At 42.6% G+C, this 22,110-nt stretch overlaps 1 protein-coding gene across 1 annotated transcript in view; it reads right to left on the reverse strand.

Moving 5' to 3' along the window:
* fam135a (family with sequence similarity 135 member A) overlaps positions 1 to 22,110 on the reverse strand; it is a 319,597-nt gene that overhangs the window by 274,466 nt on the left and 23,021 nt on the right. The window contains exons 3-4 of the mRNA XM_068020133.1: positions 3,174 to 3,269; positions 2,964 to 3,089 (exon numbers count right to left, since the gene is read on the reverse strand). Of these exons, the coding sequence (XP_067876234.1) occupies positions 2,964 to 3,040 (77 nt within the window). The 5' untranslated portion in view covers positions 3,041 to 3,089; positions 3,174 to 3,269. The remainder of the gene's footprint in view (positions 1 to 2,963; positions 3,090 to 3,173; positions 3,270 to 22,110) is intronic.

Genomic DNA, 22,110 nt, shown 5'->3' on the forward strand with positions numbered 1-22,110 from the left:
CAACTAGACACTTACCGGCAAGACAGACAGTCAGAAGTGAAATTATTCATACACTAGGATTTGTAACAACAATGAGCAGTCCTCGATTTAGCAGACTGGTGCCCATTTGTGACGGCCCGATAATAAGCAACCAGAATTAATTACAAAACAAGAAAAAAAACTAACTCCATTTATACTGACTTTTTTAAAATATGAAAAGGGGAAACCTCTACAAATTGGTTAGCTCTTTTACTTTTTATGGAAACATTAAATAACCTGTTCTTCTGTTTTGTGTCAGGCTCATCTTGAATGCACACAGATTGGCCATACCACTCTCCACCTGTTCTTATATTCTCTATGGAGTATTCTAATTATTTTTCCAGTAAATTACAGTGTGAATTCTCAACTGGAGGTTCAGGGTGCACAATAGTATATTTTATGGCATCCAGGGCCAATATCGCCATTGTAGCAATTTCCAGGATTATACCTCATCTGAATATTGTAATTCACTGAGTAACGACAGTGCAACCAAAACTCAAAAAGCCATGTTGTAAAGCTGACTTGTTACTAATACACCTTGTATACGATTACGTTCTCATGCAATATGTAGCAATATTATAACCAAATAAGAAGTTTTAAATGGTGAACCTTGAAGCTGCAATGCCTCCCCAACCCAAAGACTAATTATAAGGAATACATCAATTTACCAAAATAATTTCTAGTTTGCTGCGTCTCTACATCAGTTTTGCATACATTTAAATTTTTCTAGGCAAAATCAAAAAAAAGAATGTAGTACCCAAACTTTTGTTGCTAATAAATACTAAATATTTAGTCTCTTGGTAGTGCAGACCTTGAGTATTGCTGTAAAAGAGACATGCTGTCAAAGCTTTTCCTCTTGCACTCATCAGGACAGATACAAGAACGCCAAATTTCAAAGGGAGCAACAATTTATACTGCATGAAAAAAGAGGTGCTGATTGGTTTGCAAGTCGACTCTGGTTGAGGCGTTGCCATGGAGAATGCACCAGGGAACTATTGTGCCCCACATTTTGTTTAATTCAAAAAAGGTGCAACCTGGACATGTTCCTTTTCGAGCGGAGGACAGGTCCCTGCGTATGAAAAGATATAGTTTCCAGCAAGCGCAAGTGAGCCACATTGCGAGCCCAACTGATGATCTTAAAAAGATTGTTCCTGTAATTCTTAGCACACTCGGGATTGTTCAGTAAGTGCTGTCCAATCGCGGAATCACCTCTAACGCTAGACATTGTGTTCTGAGTTTTGCAAGTACAGGCTGGTTGAGTATGGTCAGTACTCTGCCTATTGTGAACAACATGTCCAGACGTTGCGCCATTTTTGAATTAAACAAAGCATGGGGACAATAGTTCCCTGGTGCATTCTCCATGGCAACGCCTCAACCAGAGTCGACTTACAAACCAATCAGCACCCCTTTTCTCAAGCAGTCTAAATTGTTGCTCCCTTTGAAATTTCGCATTCTTATATCTGGTCGGATGAGTGCAAGAAGAAAAGCTTCGACAGCATGTCTCTTTTATCAGCAATACTAAATATTTATAGGGATAAGTCTAGCATATAATTTAAAATACTGTACTTCCTCAGCCTCAGCCAAAAAAAACACAAGTCTAAGCAACAAATAATATTTCAAAACGTGTTTGTTGACAGAGTATCAGCATGACAGAACTAGGTCAAATATCTCAAATGGGTGGGAGTGTGAGCTGTGAGGAGGATGTAGAGAAGCTCCAGTGTGATTTGGACACGTTGAGTGAGTGGGCAAATACATGGCAGATGCAGTATAATGTGGATAAATGTGAGGTTATCCACTTTGGTGGCAAAAACAGAAAGGCAGGTTATTATCTGAATGGCAATAGATTGGGAAAGGGGAGGTTCAGCGAGACTTGGGTGTCCTTGTGCACTAGTCGCTGAAAGTAAGCATGCAGGTGCAGCAGGCAGTTACGAAGGCAAATGGTATGTTGGCCTTCATAGCAAGAGAATTCCATTACAGAAGCAAGGATGTCTTGCTGCAATTATACACATCTGGAGTATTGTGTGCAGTTTTGGTCTCCTTATCTGAGGAAGGATGTTCTTGCTATGGAGGGAGTGCAGCGAAGGTTCACCAGACTGATTCCTGGGATGGTAGGACTGACATATGAAGAGAGATTGGGTCAATTAGGCTTATATTCGCTCGAGTTTAGAAGAATGAGAGGAGATCTCATAGAAACCTACAAAATTCTAACAGGACTGGACAGACAAGATGCAGGAAGGATGTTCCCGATGGCGGGGGAGTCCAAGACAAGGGGTCACTGTCTAAGGATAAGGGGTAAGCCATTTAGGACTGAGATGAGGAGAGATTTCTTCACCCAGAGAGTGGTGAACCTGTGGAATTCTCTACCACGGAAAGCAGTTGAGGCCAAATCATTAAATATATTCAAGGAAGAGTTAGATGTAGTTCTTAGGGCTAATGGGATCAAGGGATACGGGGAGAAAGCGGGAACAGGTTACTGAGTTTGGATGATCAGTCATGATCATATTGAATGGTGGAGCAGACTTGAAGGGCCGAATGGCCTACTCCTGCTCCTATTTTTCTATGTTTCTATCTTCACCAATTGGAAGATGCCTGATACTGGGAACCTTTAAAAGGGGGTAAAACAATGACAAAAAATTTGAGAAAAGTTTAGTAAATTATTTCTATGCTGGAATGTTTTTAATATATATTATTGAGAAAAAAAATCTCATCACACACTTATACAATAAAATTACAACCCTAGTATTTGCTGACTTCAGCTTTAACCTCATTTAGCTTTCCTGCCCTTGGCATTGCATCAGCAGACTAAGGCTTAACTATATTTTGCATCTAGGTTGCATGTTTGCTTTCCACAGTAATTAAATCATTGCAGTATTTAAAAGTGCAAGCAGTTTGCACCGTTCATCATTTACAAAACCAATAACAAGTATCATCTAAAGAGTAATTACCCCCTCTGGAATAGGTCCACATTGTAAAACTTGTGTAACTCCACTGAGAATTCCACTGTTGCTTGTACCTCGGTCATCTTTTTATTATAGAAAGATGCAAAACTTTTAGGACATCACCATGATTACCTATAAAAGACAGTAATATTTGCGGTCATCAACATCAAAAATAAAATTCTAGTATCAGGAAAATAGTCCTAATACAGTACCAACCTTGGTTTAGACATTTTCCACTGCATCATGCTAATTGGCAACAATGTTTCCTTTTCTGGTGCTCCATGGTTGCTGTCATAAGCACATTGTAAACAACTGAAAAGATAAACAGGATCTGGTTAGAATTTTATGCTTTCTAATTAATACATTATAGAAATCAGTACGTAAAGCAAATTCCATTAATTTTTTGACTTTTGAATATGTAAAAAGAACTCAAACTTCCCACATTGTTAAGGAAATTTCTGCTCTACTCCCATTTATTTGCTGCAAGATGTACAAATGCAAGAGACTCATCAGCTCTATTACTGTACCCAACTCTGGAAATTTTCAGGATTGGATTAATGGAACATATATCTTCAATATTCCCTGTGGAAGTTAAGGTTAATGGATTAAAAATACACATGCAAAGATATGAATCTTAGTTTTTTTTTAAATGAGAATAAATTGACATTCAAATATGAATGATACATTGTTAAAGTAGTAGACCAGGGTGGTGGTGGTGTTGACTGCAATTATTTATATTCCAATGATTGAGCATTCTGAAAAAGGAAACCGAAGTCGATCAATAGACAGCTCACTGGAAGGCCGATTTGACATTTTGCTTTTTCTAACACAGACGTTTTGAGACAACCAATCTACCTTATTCCTGGGTATCACAAAATGCTCTTATTTCAGTACAATGTTCCAGTCAACAAATGCACAACTATGATTATTCTCAATCTGAATTATTATAAAATGAAAATCGGACTGTAAAAATGACTTGCGGTATCTGAACCAAATTAATTAAACGGCCTGCCTGCAAAAAACTTTATTTGTGAAGAATTCCCTCAGCAAACTGTCTATTCTAAGTCATAGCAAATGGCAGGTGTCAGGTTCATGTTATACATAAAACTTGGCACCCTGCAAAAGATAAAGGGTGACAATTCTTCGTGCACAAGGCAGTTCAGAGAGGAAAATAAGATAGTTTTAAGGTGACCAAAACCTAAATGCATGTTTTTTTTTTGACTGCATAAAATCTAGGAAGTGTTAAACAGCTTCTCAGAGCAAAAGCAATTCCAGTTCGGTATTGAGTACCAAGATAGCAAACATCAAGAGAACACACAAATGAAGAGACCACGTGAGTTGAGAGAGCTGCATACAAGCGCACAAGTATAAATGGGCAAGACAGAACATCCTTGAGCAAGAGGGGAGGCATAAACAAGAGAACAAGTGTCTGCAAGACAGTGAACAAGTGAAAGCATTCCAAATCAAGATAGAATGTGCGGCAAGAGCGAGTGTTTGCAATAAACAAGAGCAAGCCAAAATCAAGATACAAAATAGTTTCAGTGCTCATGTGGAAAGAACATGTGCATACAGCAAGTAAAAAGCCCTGCATACAGTGCAAGTAAGGAAAGTGAGTATGTATAGAGTGAATGAGTGTGTAAGAATATAGAAAAAATGTGAACACAAGAGCAAGATCACAGAAGTTCAGTTCTAGCCACACCAAGGGCCAGCTGTCTAAAGAGACACACAATATGTAGCAGCACATCCCGAGGGGCACAAATCAGGGTGCACAGTTATCCAGAAGCCTTATGGCAAACATTTATGTCACTTATTCCAATTATCATGCCGTAGCCTAGCTACTTAATTTGTTCAGATAAAACTGAATGCTTTAAAAGTCCATTTTCAGAACAGATTTCAGTGGAAGCAGTTCCTCAAAATGATGAGATTGCCCGTGCTGCAAACTTTCTCAGTTTAGTTTAGTTTTTTATGTTTAGAGATACAGCACTGAAACAGGCCCTTCGGCCCACCGAGTCTGTGCCATCAACCACCCATATATACTAATCCTACACTAATCCCATATTCCTACCACATCCCCACCTGTCCCTATATTTCCCTACCACCTACCTATACTAGGGGCAATTTATAATGGCCAATTTACCTATCAACCTGCAAGTCTTTGGCATGTGGGAGGAAACCCACGCAGACACATGGAGAACTTGCAAACTCCACACAGGCAATACCCAGAATTGAACCCGGGTCGCTGGAGCTGTGAGGCTGCAGTGCTAACCACTGCGCCACTGTTTATAGTATACATACTTAGTTGCTCCAAGGTCATGGTCATGAATTAAAGCTTCCAGCCACAGACTGCTCATTATGTCTTTTCTGGCCTGTATGGGAGGCTGAAAGTCATTTGTAGGTCACTGCTGGAACTTTGCTACAGGACAAAGCTGAAGGCATCACTGTAATATAAATAGAATACAATTCTCCCTTAAATCTGTGACCTCCCTGTACAATTTGCTATTAGGTACCCTCCTCCACTCCCTTTATGAATTGAACAGCAGGGACACTAGAAAAGAACCCTGCTATAAACACTATAAATGCCCAGAAACACACTTCCATTCCTCACTATCCAATCAATAGAGAGTTAGTGCTTTATTTAAAACAAAGGCTTGCTACTTTATTTATTATGGCTTCACCTTCAACAGCTTCAAATTTAGAATCTTATCAATGACTTCTGCAAAACAAAAATTTGCTCATTCACTGACTGACTTACCTTGAAAAGAATTCAAGTAGATAAATCAGTGAAGAACCATTGTGACTAACACACTGCCTTCCCCCTATTGGTTCCATGTTCTATTGAAGAACTCTCACATTGGAATGAAATATTAAACTGCAGTAAACTGCTTTATAAATTACTGGGAGTTTGGCCATGGTGCATTTATATTGAAATGTCTCAAGTTCAAAAAGCATCTCAAAGACATCACTGTATGAAATTCTTTGCCTCGAACAGAGATCAAACACCATGTTTCTAAAAACACTGGTTACAGGTGACCAGCATTATTGAGAAGGTGCAGCCTCTTATTGCACTTGTAGCAAGTATCGCAGCTTTGCTTTAAATCCACTGCAGTTACCTGTGAGAGATTTAAGAGTCAAGGTAGATCAGCCATGATCCTATTGAAAGACAGAACAGGCTTGAAGGGCTCCTGTTTCTTATGTTCTCATGATAGAGTATAGTTAGCAACATGTTGAGAAACTAATTCCTGCACCCCTCCTTTTTCTGAGAAATAGATTACAGGAACCATTTTCCAGTTCTTGGCACAACACTTCCATATTTCTGGAGCTCCGTTCTCTTAAAGGACTTGCGTCTCAAAACAGGTCTAGTTTCCCTGTAGATTATAAGGAGAAAAATGCTCCAGGGATTCTGGCAAAAAATGTGAACCTTCCCTTTGTACCTTCTAGCTCTCAAAGCCAAAATTTGAAGTTCTGTGTATTATTGTATTTGTTAATTATCCCAAAGCTGCCTCATGTCACAATGTTTGCAGCTGGCCACTGAGAGGACATAAATACACTATTTTCACACAATGCATACAACATTCCCACATAGCTCCTATGGGATCTGAAGCAGAGTAAGGTGTGTTATTCGCATTGGCTGTATCTGATTTTTGCGTTGAACCCTGCTCCACATCTGCAGCATCACCGATATCCTCTTGCACCTGCAGTCTTGTTATTCTCTGGTTTGTAAGCTTCTGTAGCTTTAACACATCCACATAATGGCTCCTACACAAGGCCTAACCATTACTGCCTGCCTGGACATATCCCACTGAGCTCTACTCCCTCCACTTCCAGCCTCACCCATTTCTCTTCATTTTCCCCTTGCCACTCTGACAAACCACACCAGAACCACTTCATTCCTTAGCTGCACTTACTGTCTGTCCAGCCACGGAGATTTTCCTCCCGAGTTCATTCAGAAGTGCCCCACTGCTTCAATCTGGGCACTCTTCGCCTTCCCCAAACTGGCACATTGAACTAGCCCTAATCCAGTCGTTACCTGCACATTGTTCCTCTGCAGGAAATCTCTCAAGCCTCTTCCTATACCACTCTTCTCCTGCATTCTTTCAGACTCTCCCTTCCTCCTTCAACCATCTCAAACCTCTCACCACCCTTCTCCATCAAGGCTAGGAAAAAAGTCAAACACCAATTAAGATGGAAAAGAGAAACTACCGAATTAAATTATCAAGGAATATTAAAAAAAAGTACAGTATTCTACCTAAACAACAAATTAAACATCAGGGTAGGGGTAGGGCCACTCAAGGATTCACATGATAAACTCACAAGTAATGACATCAAAATAATGGAAATATTAAATAATTACTTTGCCTCATTATTTACCAGGCAGACTAACATGATGGACATGATACTGTAAGAAGAGAACTAAAAAGATATAAAAACATTAAGGATAAAAAGGAGGGGGAGACAGTTGAGAAAGTAATCAAACTTAGGAGAGGATAAAACCTCTGGTCCGGATGGATTGCATTCGTGTCCAATAGAAGTTAAAGGAAAAGATAGCAGAGGCACAATTACATATTTTATAAAAAATATATAATTTTTAAAAATCCAGTAGAAAAATCCAGTCTTCTGGCACCAATGTGGCCAATGTTCTTTTTGAATGTAGGAATCACAAGTCCAGGGAACTATAAACCAATTAGCTTAACGTTAATAACAGGAAAGATAATGGAAGCTTTCATCAAATATATAACATATAATAGAAATAGGCTAGAAACTGAAAATATAATATAGAGAAGGCAGCATGGATTTCAAAAGAGAAGGTCATACTTGACCAACCTTATTGAATTCTTTGAAGTAACAGAAAAGGGTAGTGCAGCAGATGTAATATATTTGGATTTTCAAAAGGTTTTTGATAAAGGACGACATAGTAGACTCAACTAAAGTCAGAGGACAAGTAGCAGAATGGATAGTAAGCTGGCTACAAATCAGGAGTTAAATGTAGTTAGATTGGCAAAAAGTAGGAAGCAGTGTTTCACAAGGATTGATGCTGGGACACATTGATTGTTGGTCACAATTTACTTAAATGATTTGGATTTGGGAATCGGAAGTAAATGTCAAAGTTTGCAGAGTATAGTTAATCCAGAAGTGGATTGCAACAAAATACAGGAAGACATTAATAAACTTGCTGAATGTACGTGTAATTGGCAGAAGATCAATATAGATAAGTGTGAGGTGATACATTGTGGTAGGAAGATTGAGACGGCCACATACTGCTTGGAAAATAAGTATTTAAGTGGGGTAAAGAAAGAAACACACAAATCAGTAAAAGTAGTAATGCAGGTTAATAAAGTCATAAAAAATGGGCTTTGTTTCTCGAGGGATAGAAGTGAAAAGCAGAAAAGTTATGTTAAACTTGAGAAGAACTCAAGGCACAGTGGCGCAGTGGTTAGCACCGCAGCCTCACAGCTCCAGCGACCCGGGTTCAATTCTGGGTACTGCCTGTGTGGAGTTTGCAAGTTCTCCCTGTGTCTGCGTGGGTTTCCTCCGGGTGCTCCGGTTTCCTCCCACATGCCAAAGACTTGCAGGTTGATAGGTTAATTGGCCTTTATAAATTGCCCCTAGTATAGGTAGGTGGTAGGGAAATATAGGGACAGGTTTAGGGTTAGGGTTAACCCTAGGGTTAGGGTTAGGGTGGTAGGAATATGGGATTAGTGTAGGATTAGTATAAATGGGTGGTTGATGGTCGGCACAGACTCGGTGGGCCGAAGGGCCTGTTTCAGTGCTGTATCTCTAAACTAAACTAAACTAAACTTTGATTAGACCACACAGAATACTGTGAACAGCTCTGGTCTCCATATTATATAAAAGAAAAAATATAGAGGGACTGGAGAAGATGCATAAAAGATTTAAAATAATGACACCAGAACTGAGAGGTGAAACAGGCAGGGGCTCTTTTCTCTCGAGAAAGGACCGAGGGGTAACTTACTATAGGTCTTCAACAGTACGAAATGGTCTGATAGGGTAGACGAGAGCTGATGTTTCCACTTGCAAGGCAGAGCAGAACTAGCAGCCATTAATATTCTGGAGAAACATCAATACCCAGGGAGTGGTTAGAATGTGGAATTCGCTACTGCTGTGGCTCAGCTGGCAGCACTCTCAATTGAGTCTGATGGTGTGGATTCAAGCTCCACTCTAGAGACTTGAGCATAAAATGAAGGCTGACACTCCAGTGCAGTATTGAGGGAGTGCCGCATTGTTGGCGATATCGCCTTTCGGATGAGTCATTAAAACAAGGCCCCATCTGCCGTCCCAGGTGGACGCAAAAGATCCCATGGCACTATTTCAAAGACGAGCAGGGTAGCTATCCCTGGTGTCCTGGCCAATATTTATCCCCCAATCAACAACACAAAAACATATTATCTGGTCATTGTCACATTGCTGTTTTTGGGAGCTTACTGTGTGCAAACTGGCTGCCACATTTCCTACATTACAACAGTGACTACACTTCAAAAGTACTTCATAGGCTGTAAAGCGCTTTGGGATGTACTGGGGTCATGAAAGGCGCTATAAAAATACAAGTCTTTCTTTCTTCACAGGAGCAATTGAGGCAACTAGCATAAATGCATTTAAGGGAAGCTAGGGCGGCACAGTGGCGCAGTGGTTAGCACCGCAGTCTCACAGCTCCAGTGACCCGGGTTCAATTCTGGGTACTGCCTGTGTGGAGTTTGCAAGTTCTCCCTGTGTCTGCGTGGGTTTTCTCCGGGTGTTCCGGTTTCCTCCCACAAGCCAAAAGGACTTGCAGGTTGGTAGGTAAATTGGCCATTATAAATTGCCCCTAGTATAGGTAGGTGGTAGAGAAATATAGGGACAGGTGGGGATGTGGTAGGAATATGGGATTAGTGTAGGATTAGTATATATGGGTGGTTGATGGTCCGCACAGATTCGGTGGGCCGAAGGGCCTGTTTCAGTGCTGTACCTCTAAACTAAACTAAACTAGATAAACACATGAAGGAGAATGGAATAGATGGATAGGTTGGATGAAGAAGGATGAGAGGAAACTTGTATGGAGTATAAATATTGGCATGGACCTGTTAGACCAAAACGGCTATGCTGCTTCTGCAGTACAACAGTGTCTGCACTTCAAAAGGAGTATTTCATTAGCTGTAAAGTGTTTTGCAACATCCTGAAGTTGTAAAAGGCGCTATATAAATGCAAGTTATTTTTTAATGGGGGAGGTCTGAATATCAGACCTACACAGGAGTGAGGTAGGAGGCGGTCTGACGACTAAACCCAAACAGGGAGTGAGGTAGGAAATGGTGTGATTACCAGAGCCAAGGCAGGGAAGGGTATAGGAATGGCTCAACTTTCAAGATTGGACAAGGGTGGGGATATGGGATATGTAGGACGTCCGGCATTTGCTTTGCTGCAAACAAGTATTCGTTTATAGCCTTAATACCTGATATCTCTGAATCATGCAAAGTACTAAGAGGAGCACACCAAAAATAATGGGTTTCTGCTGTCAAGTTTACATGTCAAAAATTACCAACAGCCCTCTCAAAAATCCAACCACTGGATCAAAAAAAAAATGATGTTATTGGAATTTAAAGCGGATGAATTGAATTTATTTACGAACAATAAATAAAGGATGGATCTCCAATAACATCGAAGTCATCTCCATCGTGTCCATGGTACTGTCTCCCTGCTGAATCAAGTGATAACCCTGGAGTGAAGCTTTCATTTCCAGCTACATAATACCTGGAATAGTGTGTGCAGTTTTGGTCTCCTTATCTGAGGAAGGATATTCTTGCTATAGAGGGAGTGCAGCGAAGGTTTACCAGACTGATTCCTGGGATGGCGGGACTGACGTATGAGGGGCGATTGAGTCAGTTAGGATTATATTCGCTGGAGTTCAGAAGAGTGAGGGGGGATCTCATCGAAACCTATAAAATTCTAATAGGACTTGACAGGGTAGATGCAGGAAGGCTGTTCCCGATGGTGGGGGAGTCCAGAACCAGGGGTCATAGTCTCAGGATACGGGATAAACCTTTCAGGACTGAGATGAGGAGAAATGTCTTTACCCAGAGTGGTGAGCCTGTGGAGTTTTCTACCACAGAAAGCAGTTGAGGCCCAAACATTGTATGTTTTCAAGAAGGAGTTAGATATAGCTCGGGTCTAAAGGGATCAAAGGATATGGGGCGAAAGCGGGAACAGGTTACGGAGTTGGATGATCAGCCATGATCATAATGAATGGCGGAGCAGGCTCGAAGGGCCGAATGGCCTACTCCTGCTCCTATTTTCTATGTTAGCTCCATAACTATCCCACATACCAGCTGTAGTTGAGGATGTCAAGAATGGAAATTATCCCATTTAGAAAGGGCTAGGAATAGGAGAGGAGAGCTCAAGAGTTGCGGACAGACAGGAGAACAGGGTTGGGACTGCACAGGTGACCAGTTTAAGGTGTAGTAACTATTGTCTCCAACTAATATTACACTTCTAGCTGAATGAAGCCCAATACATGTGAGACTTGACTATAATTCATTTTTGTGCTTTGCATGTCTATTACATGTAGACTATCCAGTTGTATGGACCTGTGACTTCAGCAGCTCTTATCAGTTGATATATTGGCTGTGGGGGGAAAAAGGGCTATCATTGCAGAGGCAATGAAGTGATGTATAAATTTCTGCTCAAAGGGAAGTGGAAGTATCAGTAGTGCAGTTGGGGGTAAGACATGACATGGGGTGAAGCAGAAAACGATTTACTCCAAATCTTTTGTGGAGCCTAAACATGGACATGGACCTTTTGGGCCTTATTTCTGTGCCCTATTTCTGTGCTGTAAATGCTTTGTTGTGCTTTACATTTAATTTGGAGTGTTTCATGCTGATGTTTTCCAAACTGAAAGAAGGTCTCTAATACTGACATCTCCTTGGAATCCTAAAAATCGACTTCAAACTATTTCTCATCGGAAACTCTTCCAATTTAAGTTCCATGGTTCAGATCTCATTGCTGCATGAACTGTGTCCGTGGAAATCAATGTAGAATAGAATTGAGAAATCAATTTATTGTCCCTGATGAAACCAATCCAGAAGGACCATAGAATCATACAGCAGAGAAAAGGTTATTTGGCCCATTGTGCTTATGCTGGCTCTTGGAAAGAGCTATCCAATTATTTCCACTCCTGCCACTCATTCCCAATCTTCAACCTTGGGATTTACTTAGAAATCAGACCTGCTATTCCTAACATGGAAAGGAATTAGATCACAGTTCTCATTATCAATGAGAATATTTGCCTTGTAAGAGCAAAAAGGGTAGAATCGAGTCATCCTCCAGTTGGTGGGCAAGTTGCTAGACACCCAAATTACTTAATTTTACAGAAACCATGAATGAGTAATGTTTTCTAATGCTTCTAATTTGTTACTTCATTTCAGGGGGAACAGATTGTTTGACTTATTTTGTTCAATGTAAGCAATTTCATTAATGGCAAACAAGGAAATCAAACCCATGTCATAACGTTGGCTTTGAATTCTATTGTTTTGGATTGGAGGTCATCAGCCAACAGCCAAGAGGTGGTTCGAATCAGGCAGAGTCAACATGGTTTTGTGAAAAGGAAATCATATTTAACCAATTTATTGGAGTTCTTTTGAAGAAGTAGCATGTGCTGTGGATAATGGGGAACTGGTGGATGTACTGTATTTGGATTTCCAGAAGCATTTGCTAAGGTGCCAGATCAAAAGTTATTGTGGAAAATAAAAGCTCATGGTGTAGGGGGTAACATTTTGGCATGGATAGAAGATTGGCTAGCTAACAGGAAACAGAGAGTAGGCATAAATAGGTCATTTTCTGGCTGGCAAGATGTAACAAGTGATGTGCCACAAGGATCAGTGCTGGGGCCTCCACATTTTACAATCCATATAACTGACATGGATGAACGGACCGAATGTATGGTTACTCTATTTGCTGATGGCACAAAGATAGGTAGGAAAGTAAGTTGTGAAGAGGACATGAGGCTGCAAAGGGATATAGATAGATTAAGTGAGTGAGTGGGCAAAGATCTGGCAAATGGAGTATAATGTGGGAAAGTGGGAAATTGTCCACTTTGGCAGGAAGAATAAAAAAGCATATTATCTAAATAGTGAGAGATTGCAGAGCTCTGAGATGTAGAGGGATCTGGGGGTGTCCTAGTGCATGAATCGCAAAAGGTTAGTATGCAGGTACAGCAAGTAATTGGGAAAACTAATAGAATGTTATTGTTTATTGTAAGGGGAGTTGATAATAATCGTTATACAGGGCATTGGTGAGATCATACCTGGAGTACTGTGCACAATATTGGTCTCCTTATTTAAGGAAGTAATTAAATGCGTTGGAAGCAGTTCAAAGAAGGTTTAATAGACTAATACTTGGAATGGGCAGGTTGTCTTAAGAGGAAAGGTTGGACAGGCTGGACTTGTATCCGCTAGTGTTTAGAAGAGTAAGGGGCAACTTGATTGCAACATACAAGATCCTGAGGGGTCTTTACAGGGTGGATGTGGAAAGGATACTGCCTCTTGTGGGAGAATCTAGAACTAGGGGTCTAGGGGCGGCACAGTGGCGCAGTGGTTAGCACCGCAGTCTCACAGCTCCAGCGACCCAGGTTCAGTTCTGAGTACTGCCTGTGCGGAGTTTGCAAGTTCTCCCTGTGACTGCGTGGGTTTCTGCCGGGTGCTCTGGTTTCCTCCCACAGCCAAAGACTTGCAGGTTGATAGGTAAATTGGCCATTGTGAACTGCCCCTAGTGTAGGTGTGTGGTAGGAGAATGGTGGGGATGTGGTAGGGAATATGGGATTAATGTAGGATTAGTATAAATGGGTGGTTGTTGGTCGGCACAGACTCGGTGGGCCGAAGGGCCTGTTTCAGTGCTGTATCTCTAAATAAATAAATAAAATCTCCATATCACCATAGAAAATGTTTGCTCTTTCCATAACAAGGCCCTTCCCATCCATGATCCATCTTTGGCAAGTCAATATCCTGGCCCCATTTGAATCCTAATTTACTGATGGCAACATCTTCCAATCAGCAAGGTACATTTCATCAAATTTCCTATCCAAACTGCCATGGGAGGCAGTGTGATAGTCATCTCCAAATTCCACTTTTTTTTTTATTTGTTCACGGGATGTGGGCATTGCTGGCTAGGTCAGCATTTATTGCCCATCCCTAATTGCCCTTGAGAAGGCGGTAGCGAGCTGACTTCTTGAACCATTGCAGTTCTTGCAGTGTAGGTACACCAGTGTTAGGAAGGGAGTTCCAGGATTTTGACCCAGTAACAGCGAAGGAACAGCGATATAGGTCCAAGTCAGGATGACGTGTGGCTTGGAGGAGAACTTGCAGGTGGTAGTGTTCCCATGTATCTGCTTCTCTTGTCCTTCTAGGTGGTAGAGGTCGCAGGTTTGGAAGATACTGTCGAAGGAGCCTTGGTGAATTGCTGCAGTACATCTTGGAGATGGTACACACTGCTGCCAGGGTGCATCGGTGATGAAGGGAGTGAATGCTGAAGGTGGTGGATGGGGTGCCAATCTAGCGGGCTGCTTTGACCTGGATGGTGTTGAGCTTCTTGAGTGTTGTTGGAGCTGCACCCATCCAGGCAAGTGGAGAGTTTTCCATCACACCCCTGACTTGTGCCTTGTAGATGGTTGACAGGCACTGGGGAGACAGGGAGAGAGTTACTTGCTGCAGAATTCCTAGCCTTTGACCTCCTCTTTTATGTGGCTGGTCCAGTTCAGTTTCTGGCAAATGGTAATGCCACTGTACATCAAGGAGAGATGGTTAGATTCTCTCTTGTTGGAGTTGGTCATTGTCTGACACTTGTGTGGTGTGAATGTTACTGGTCACTTATCAGCCCAAACCTGGATGTTGAATCAGGTCTTGCTGCATATGGACATGGGCTGCTTCAGTGTCTGAGGAGTCGTGAATTGTTCTGAACATTGTGCAGTGAACATCCCCACTTCTGACCTTACGTTGGAGGGAAGGTCATTGATGAAGCAACTGAAGATGGTTGGGCCGAGGGCACTACCCTGAGAAACTCCAGCACTGATGTCCTGGGACTGAGATTATTCACCTCCAACAACCATAACCATCTTCCTTTGTGCTAGATATGACTCCAACCAGCAGAGAGTTTTCCTCCTGATTCCCATTGACTAGTGTTGTTAGGGTTCCTTGATGCTACCTTCGGTCAAATGCTGCCTTGATGTCAAGGAAAATCACTCTCACCTCACACCTTTCAGATTCTAGAAGGCAGACAAGAGCAAGTGGCAGAAGTGAAATAGGGCAGAAAGTTGAATTTATAAATTTGTTTTATAAAATTTCTGAAGTTCATAGAGTATCATCCCAAGGCACTTCTCAGATGCATAAAGAAAACTGAAGCTGCCCAAAGGAGTGGTGAACCTAGTCTTGATTAAAGATGTAGTTTTGAAGAAGGAAATTAAATGAAGAGGTATTCAGCAAGTTTGAGAGATTCCAAAGAGCGACATCTGGACTGTTGAAAGTATAGCCAATGGTGAAACAGGGGTACAGATGAGGTCAGAGACAAAGGATTAGAGAAGTCAGATGGGAATGTAGTGCTGGGAAAGGTCACAAATATAGAAAAGGGCTAGGCAGCAGACAGATTTAAAGACACCGACAAAATTCTTAAATGGTGGGGCGCGCGGACAGAAGGGGTGGCATGGGGAGAGGGCGGGGGCGAGGGGACGGGCGGGGGTGTGGGGATGGTGGGGTGAGCGGGGACGGGGGGCGCAGGGACAGAGGAAGGGGCGAGGGGACAGATGGGGGGCGTGGGGAGGGGCTCGGTGACAGGTGGGGGGGGGGGTCTCTGGGACCGAAGGGGGACGCAACAACAGAAGGGGGGCGCGGGGAGAGAAGGGGGGCGCAGGGACAGGGGCGGGGTGGGGGGCGCAGGTCCGGGGGGGGGGGCCCGCAGGGCAGGGGGGGGTTGGGCACAGGGACGGGGGTGGGGGAGGGGGGCGCAGGGACAGCAGATGGCTGTGGAAACTGAACCTGGTTTAGAGAGCTGAAGCTTGCAGAGGCGTAAAGGGACCACAAGATCACCAGATATCACACTATCCATGGATGTCCAGCTTGGAAGTGCTTGGAGACGGCAGCAAAGATAACAATATTGAAAAGTCTGGGAGATCCAAACCACTGCAACTGGGATGAGTTTGAGACTTTTAACAAAAAAGGATATCATTAATAAGGACTCTGTAATATATAAGCACGGTGCGAGATTTTCAAGTGTTGTATAAATAAAGAAAATACCTTTGTTTGTAATTTGGGGTATCAACTATTTGCAAAGTACTATTTAGTTAATTGCGATTTCTTTTAGTTTAGTTGTTTTAAAGAAGACTTAGAACGTGAAATCTTGTCATGTAATTCATTAAATTGGTCTGCAGGTTCATATCTCATAGATTTCACATTAACGATCTCTCAGAGGTCGTAACACCCCCTGAGTATGGAATCTCTGATCACAACTGCATTTCTACACTTTACTGCTCCCTCCTGTATAGTCCCTTGCTTATTGGTGTCATGTCTAGACTGCACTCCTTCAGGGTATCGTCACTCCCAGCAGTCTGCAATGCTGATTATCTGTTGAGTATGGCACACACCCCGAAGACTCCTGCACTTCTGTGATGGAATAGGTATAATAGACTTAATTAAGTAGCATTTGGAAATAGTTAGTGTATCATGCCTTTTAGAAGTAAAAATTGAACAAATGGTCAGTTTTTAGAACTCACTAACATTCCCCTTTAAGAAAGCAGAGTTAAATATTTCAAAGTCCCTGTCAGAATAGAATTTCTGTTGCCAGGGACTTGGAAGGTAGACACACACATTGAAATATCCTGTGTGACCTCAGTAAGAGGTAGCAATAAACTTAATTAGTTTATGAGGCTGTTGATGCAGACAGATTGGCTCTGGAGGTTGCTTTAAGGTACCATGAAAAAGGCAATTATAGAAAATGGACTCACATGAACGAGAGGTCAAGAAAACACAATTATAAACATTTTGAACAGATAAAGGCTTACAATTTCAGAAAAACAAGGATTTCCAGTAAAACATTAAGCGGAAATGGTAATTAAAGATATGGATTTTAAAAAGGACCACAGGAAGGTCATATAAATGCTGGAAGTCAAATGACACTTTAGAAATAGTATAAAAATGAGAGGTTTTGAAAGCAAAGTTTAGGGGTGTTGTATCCTCAAACAATACTTCTCATCCCATGCCTTGCTTGGGGGAATTTAAGGCAAAAGTTGACTTTAAATTTTGATGGATATTCTGGGTATTCTTAGCTAATTTTGCTGTAACATTAGCAAGGTTAAACTTTTGGATTCTATGTTAGAAATATGAATGTGTGTTACATCCCTCAGTAATATTTGATATTGTGATATAATTATCCACTTAAGAAGTTTACTACATGTTAAATGCTTTAATAAATCTAGAAAAATTAATAAATCGTCTCATGTAGTATTAGAGTCACAGAATTTTACAGAAACAGGTCCTTTGGCCCAACGCGCCTGCGTCGACGATCAAGCACCCGTCCTAACTAATCCCATTTCCCCACACTTGGCCCGTAGCCTTGTATGTTATGGCGTTTCAAGTGTTCATCTAAATACTTCTTGAATGTCGTGAGTGTCCCTGCCTCTACCACCCCTTCAAGCAGTGTTTTCCAGATTCCAACCACCCTCTGGGTGAAAACATTTCTCAACTCCCCTCTAAACCTCCTGCCACTTATCTTAAATCTATGCCCCCTGATTACTGACCTCTTCGCTAAGGGAAAAGGTTTCTTCCTAGCTATCCTATCAATGCCCCTCATAATTTTGTATACCTCAATCAGGTCCCCCCTCAGCCTTCTCCGTTCCAAGGAAAACAACCCCAGCCTATCCAGTCTCTCTTCGTAACTGAAATGCTCCAGCCCAGACAACATCCTGGTGAATCTCCTCTGCACCCTCTGCATTGCAATCACATCCTTCCTATAGTGTGGCGACCAGAACTGTACACAGTACTCCAGCTGTAGCCTAACCAGCGTTTTATACAGCTCCATCATAACCTCCCTGCTCTTATATTCTATGCCTCGGCTAATAAAGGCAAGTATCCCGTATGCCTTCCTAACCACCTTATCTCCCTGTGCTGCTGCCTTCAGTGATCTATGGACAAGCACCCCAAAGTCCCTCTGACCCTCTGTACTCCCTAGGTCCTACCATTCATTGTATATTCCACTGCCTTGTTAGACCTCCCAAAGTGCATCACCTCACACTTCTCAGAATTAAATTCCATTTGCCACTGCTCCGCCCATCTTACCAGCCCACCTATATTATCCTGTAGTCTAAGGCTTTCCTCCTCACTATTTACGAGACCACCAATTTTCGTGTCATCTGCGAACTTACTGATTATACCTCCTATATACACGTCTAAATCATTAATGTACATTACAAACAATAAGGGTCCCAGCACCAATCCCTGCGGTACCCCACTGGTCACAGGCCTCCATTCACAAAAACAACCCTCTACCATCAGCCTCTGCCTCCTGCCACTAAGTCAATTTTGAATCCAATTTACCAAATTACCCTGGATCCCATGGGCTTTTACTTTCTTAATCAATCTCCCATGCAGGACCTTATCAAAAGCCTTACTGAAGTCCATGTAGACTACACCAACTGCTTTAACCTCATCTACACATCTAGTTACCGTCTCGAAATTCAATCAAATTTGTTAGACACGATCTCCCCCTGCCAAAGTCATGCTGACTATCCCTGATTAATCCCTGCCTCTCCAAGTGGAGATTAATCCTGTCTCTCAGAATTTTTCCAATAATTTCCCTCCCACTGATGTTAGACTCACCGGCCTGTAATTACCTGGTTTATCCCTGCTACCCTTCTTGAATAATGGTACCACATTCGCTGTCCTCCAATCCTCTGGTAACTCTCCCATGGCCAGAGAGGATCTGAAAATTTGTGTCAGAGCCCCCGTTATCTCCTCCCTTGCCTCACATAACAGCCTGGGATACATTGCATCTGGGCCTGGGGATTTATCAACCTTTAAGCCCGCTAATACAGCCAATACTTCCTCCTTTACAATGCTAATTTGATCAAGTATATCACAGTCACCCTCCCTGATCACTACACCTGCATCGTCCCTCTCCATAGTGAACACAGATGAAAAGTCATCGTTCAAAACCTCCTCTATGTCCTCCAGTTCCACACATAGATTACCTCTATTATTCCTAATGGGCCCCACTTTTTCCCTGGTTATCCTCTTGCCCCTAACATACTAATAAAACGCCTTGGGATTTTCCTTTATCTTGTCTGCTAGTGATTTTTCATGCCCCCTCTTCAATCTCAATTACTTTTTTTAAGTACTCCCCTACACTTTCTATACTCCTCTAGGGCCTCACTGTTTTCAGCACTCTGAATCTGCCATAAGCCTCCTTTTTTTCCCTTCTCAAATCCCCTTTATCCCTTGACATCCAGGGTTCCCTTGACCCTGTTGGTCCTATTCATCACCTTTACAGGAACATGCTGCACTTGAACCCTCACAATTTCCCTTCTAAATGATTCCCACTGGTCTGATGCAGACTTTCCTATAAGAAGCTGCTCCCAGTTTGGCCAGATCCTGTTTTATCATATAGAAATCTGCCTTCCCCCAATTCAGTACCTTTATTTCCGGTCCCTCTTTGACCTTTTCCATAGCAACCTTAAATCTTAGAGTTATGGTCACTATCCCCGAAATGCTCCCCCACTGCCACTTCTACCACTTGTCCGGCTTCATTCCCTAGGATTAAGTTCAGTACCGCCCCTCCTCTTGTAGGACTCTCTACGTGCTGGCTCAAAAAGCTCTCCTGAATGCACTTGAAGAATTCTGCCCCCTTTAATCTTTTTGCACTCATACTATCCCCTCTAATATAGGGGAAGTTGAAATCCCCTACTATTATTACCCTATTATTTTTGCACCTCTCTGAGATCTGCCTACATATCTGCTCCTCTACTACTGCCTGACTGTTTGGAGGGCTGTAGTACACTCCCAGTCAAGTGATTGCCCCCTTTTTGTTTTTAAGTTTTACCCATATGGCCTCATTAGAGGAACCTTCTAAGATATCATCCCTCCTTACTGCTTAATCAACAGTGCAATGCCACCTCCTCTTTTACAACCCACCACCTCCCCCCACCCCCCCATCACGTCTAAAGATTCTATACCCTGGGATATTAAGCTTCCCTTACCTCAACCATGTCTCAGTGAGAGCAATAATATCATATTCCCATGTGTTAATCAACGCCCTCAATTCATCTTCCTTGCTAGTCTTACTAGTAAGACTCCTTGCATTAAAATAGATACAATCCAACCTTGCATTATTTGCCTGAGCCTTACCATTTACTCTGTCCTCTGGACTGACTTAGCTTCACATTTATATTTGATTGTACAACACCCCCTACTATGCTTCCACTCTGTATCCTATCCCGCTGCTAAATTAGTTTAAACACCCCCCCAACAGCAATAGGAAACCTCCCAGCAAGGATGCTGGTCCCATTCTGGTTCAGGTTCAATCTTATACAGATCCCACCTTTGCCAGAAACAGGCCCAGTGATCCAGGAAAATAAAGCCTTCCCTCCTGCACCATCTCTTCAGCCATGCATTCATCTGCTCTAACCTCCTATTCATATACTCACTAGCCCATGGCACCGGGAGAAACCCAGAGATTACAACCTTTGAGGACCTACTTTTTAATCTGCTGCCTAGCTCCGTAAATTCTTTTTGCAGGACCTCGTCCCTCTTTCTACCTATGTCATTGGTACCAACGTGGACCATGACCTCCAGCTGTGCATCCTCACCCTCCAGAATACTTTGTAGCTGCTCAGTGATATCCAAGACCCTTGCACCAGGGAGGCAACATACCATCCTGGAATCACGTCTGCAACCACAGAAACGCCTAATGTTCCTCTAACCATAGAATCCTCTACCACTATTGCCCTCTTGTCCCTTTTTCTGCATCCCAGCACAGCCAAGTCAGCCATGACATTCCAGTCATGACTCTCGGTGCATTCTCCAGAGGAACCCTCTCTCTCATCGGTACTCAGAACTGAATACCGGTTAGAAAGTGGGATGTCCTCTGGGGACTCCTGCACTACCTGCCCTGACTTCTTTGTCCATCAGGCAGCAACCCAGTCACCCCCCCAACTGCGCTTGCCTAGGCACCGGCTTGACTAGCTCCTGAAACGTGCCATCCACGTAGACCTCCACCTCACGGATGCGCCAGTGACTCCAGCCGAAGTTCAAGCTTCTGCAACCGGAGACACTTTCTGCAGACATGTTTGCCAAGGTCACATGGCACATCCATTGCTTCCCACATTGCACAGGAGGTACATTCCGCTTGGCCAAGCTGCCCCGCAATTACTTACTTTTACAATGAAAAAAAAAACTTGCTTGTGTAATATCTTACCAGCTATTTACAAACAACTTTTATCCCCTGCTGTACCTTTGAGGCCGAGAAAGAAAAAGACCAAAGAGCACCTTCCACCGTCCCCAGCCAACGTAAATACGCACACTTAACTTACAGCCTCACTCATGCAAAAAGCACTAGTATAGCCAGTAAATACTAAAAATTTACAGGTAGCTATCCTAGGGCTTTAATTTAAAAGGAACCTTTTTTTAAAAACTCCAATCAATCACTGTTATAACAGCTGCCGCCCACCAACCAGTCAGTGCACAGAATTACAGTGATGTCACTGTTCGTTTTTTTTACACTAAATCCAAATAAAGCACACGCAGAAACAGTCAGAGAGTCCACTGCCGCCGTCCCCGACTTCAGGTTAGTGAAGAGCCTCGAGCCCCGCTCTTTTACAGGTCCGATTCCACACCCGACTCCTTTCAGGTCTGCTGCCGTCATCCACGACTTCAGGTTAGTGAAGAGCCTCGAGCCCCGCTCTTTCTTTTACAGGTCCGATTCCACTCCCGACTCCTTTCAGGTCTGATGCCGCCATCCCCAACTTCAGGTTAGTGAAGGGCCTCGAGCCCCGCTCTTTCTTTTGTAGGGCTGATTCCACTCCCGACTCCTTTCAGGTCTGCTGCCACCGTCCCAGACTTCAGGTTATTCTGTATATAACTACAAGAACCCCCTCGCTGTGTCTCTTTAAGTGGAGAGATACGTACTGAACAGA

Source organism: Heterodontus francisci, chromosome 3 (genome assembly GCF_036365525.1).
Source record: "Heterodontus francisci isolate sHetFra1 chromosome 3, sHetFra1.hap1, whole genome shotgun sequence".
Taxonomy (NCBI): domain Eukaryota; kingdom Metazoa; phylum Chordata; class Chondrichthyes; order Heterodontiformes; family Heterodontidae; genus Heterodontus; species Heterodontus francisci.